A 2,116-nucleotide genomic window follows, 5' to 3' on the forward strand; every position below is an offset into this window, starting at 1 on the left:
TAAATTCCTTCTCAGTCTTTTTAATACGTAGATCTAGATCTAGATCTGACCTAGTCTCGCCAGCCAGACCAATCCCACCTACTTGGTCTGGCTGGCGAGACTAGATCTGACCCGTACAGTGATCTGTAGATATCACTCCACTGACGAGTCTTCCTAGCTCTTATGCAGCCAGCTCCACCCCTATAGGCTGAAGGGTGGGGCTGGCTGAGTGCAGTGACAGGGCTGACAGGGCCATCATAATTGTACTGGCATCATGATCGGAGTCATACTAGCCCTCATCTTTCTTAGACATTGTGCTGGACAAAGTAAGTATAAATTTAAATGCTTTAGCATTTATTTTATAGTTAATATAGCTATAACAGTTCAGCCAATGTCCATCAATACAACTATCAACTCCACTGTCAATTTTACTTGTGAGGGTGTTGGTACTGAAATTACCTTTAGATTACAGTTCTATGGAGAAAACGAGACTAGAGGAGCAACTGATGAAGTTGCCATAAATAGAGGCTTTTCTTTTGAAACATCTAATGATAATGATGCAAGAACTGCTCAACTACAAGGAACAGCTTATGAATTTAACAATAATACAAGTATCAGATGTAGAGTTGATACCAATAATGCTAGCCTTTCCAGCGATGTAGCAATATTAATGATACAAGGTTAGTTATTGTCCTTAAGAGGTAATTTGTTTTACATAAAAATGACACATTAACAATGTGTAATGTCAGTGCCTATACTAACTGCTAAGTGCAATGCTAGCTGAATTGTAACCATGATGATTAATCAATTTTACACATAAGCATATCAGTATGCTTATGTTTGTGTTAATTCATTATAGGTCTATTGGATAGTGTTGTTGATCTGGATTATACCTTTATCAATGGATCCAATGTATTATTAACATGGACAGCTCCTTATACACTGGATAATGTACCTATCACTGGATACTATATAGTAGTTAATGGATTAGTGAACATTACTACTAATGATAATAATACTAATATTATATTATTAGCTACTAATCCTGATCCTTGTCTATTAAATAATGTATCAGTTTCTCCTATTAATGATGTTGGAATAGGTTCATCTAATAATATCAGTTTTTATTATGAAACAGGTTAGTCTTATTATGCCTTCATGTATATGTTTACAGCATTCCCTTTTAATTAATTAAGTCTCTCCTGCTGTATCAGCAATACCAATTTGTGATGATGAACTAATATACATCAGCATTAATGTAAGCATAGTCATCAGATATTCCACTCATGTCATAAGCATGTGTTGTTTTATACTCTACACACAATAGCTCAGCACTATATGTGAAAGGCAGTATCCTGATTCTATAGCAGTTATTATACTCAATAGTGATAGCAGTATAATAAAAAATGTTACTATTATACCACAAGTTAATTATCAACAGATGATAGCAACTGGAAATACTTCAATACCATCTTGCAATGATACATTTATTGTTAATGTATCATTGAGTAATACTGAAGGAACTCTTAATGAAATGTCACATTTTGGTAATAAAATATCATTAAACTTATTTCTTTTTATTTTTCATTTTCATTAGTTTATCTTGGACCAGTTACTAACATTGACTTCTCAGTTGTTAATTGTTCTACTATTGATATAACATGGACTGCTCCTACAGTTGATGATAGAGTACCTATACTGTATTACATACTAAGGATATATGATGCTATTACTGGTAGTCTAGTGGATACTGTATCAGTATATAATACCAGTTACCAGTTTGTGGATAATAATTTATTTATCCATAGTTACACATATGTTATAGCTGGAGTTAATGAATTCCACAGAGAAGGAATATCTAATAATAATACATTCTCAAATCAAAGAGGTAGATCTACAATATTTTAAAAGCTTAAATGGTTCTGAAACTCATGAGTGTCTGTTGTCTAAATTTTAATAATTATGCATGTACAGTTATATCAAGAGTGGATATTGGTTATATCTATGTGTTTTTTGAATAGTTCCAATATTAGCAGTGGAGATGGTGAATTATGCACAAGATCAAACAGCTACTGTTAGTATTGTTCATTACAACATCTCAGTCAGTATATAAAATAATTATATATATTATTATTAT

The 2,116-nt window shown here is 32.5% G+C and overlaps 2 protein-coding genes across 2 annotated transcripts; both read left to right on the forward strand.

Annotated features, from left to right (window-relative positions):
• The first annotated feature begins 204 nt into the window (after positions 1-204).
• Positions 205-970, forward strand: LOC109588903 (uncharacterized). Its single transcript, XM_020005004.1, has 4 exons — positions 205-305; positions 354-659; positions 839-891; positions 959-970. The coding sequence occupies exons 1-4, from the start codon at positions 254-256 to the stop codon at positions 968-970; spliced, it is 423 nt and encodes a 140-aa protein (XP_019860563.1). The 5' UTR covers positions 205-253.
• A 111-nt stretch (positions 971-1,081) lies between these two features.
• On the forward strand, positions 1,082-2,104 carry LOC109588905 (uncharacterized). Its single transcript, XM_020005006.1, has 5 exons — positions 1,082-1,117; positions 1,176-1,237; positions 1,307-1,526; positions 1,577-1,867; positions 2,001-2,104. Exons 3-5 carry the CDS (start codon positions 1,421-1,423, stop codon positions 2,090-2,092), a joined length of 489 nt encoding a protein of 162 aa, XP_019860565.1. The 5' UTR covers positions 1,082-1,117; positions 1,176-1,237; positions 1,307-1,420; the 3' UTR covers positions 2,093-2,104.
• Positions 2,105-2,116: the final 12 nt, after the last annotated feature.

The sequence above is a fragment of the Amphimedon queenslandica genome, unplaced genomic scaffold, assembly GCF_000090795.2.
Source record: "Amphimedon queenslandica unplaced genomic scaffold, v1.1 AMPQUscaffold_11780, whole genome shotgun sequence".
NCBI lineage: Eukaryota > Metazoa > Porifera > Demospongiae > Haplosclerida > Niphatidae > Amphimedon > Amphimedon queenslandica.

Excerpts from the sequence above, each read along its gene's own strand:
- LOC109588903 (XM_020005004.1), top strand. The coding sequence starts at position 254 with ATGATCGGAGTCATACTAGCCCTCATCTTTCTTAGACATTGTGCTGGA. Across the intron at positions 306-353 it reads TAGACATTGTGCTGGACAAA|CTATAACAGTTCAGCCAATG; the intron begins GTAAGTATAAAT and ends TAGTTAATATAG. Across the intron at positions 660-838 it reads AGCAATATTAATGATACAAG|GTCTATTGGATAGTGTTGTT; the intron begins GTTAGTTATTGT and ends AATTCATTATAG.
- LOC109588905 (XM_020005006.1), top strand. The coding sequence starts at position 1,421 with ATGATAGCAACTGGAAATACTTCAATACCATCTTGCAATGATACATTT. Across the intron at positions 1,527-1,576 it reads TAATGAAATGTCACATTTTG|TTTATCTTGGACCAGTTACT; the intron begins GTAATAAAATAT and ends CATTTTCATTAG. Across the intron at positions 1,868-2,000 it reads TACATTCTCAAATCAAAGAG|TTCCAATATTAGCAGTGGAG; the intron begins GTAGATCTACAA and ends TTTTTTGAATAG.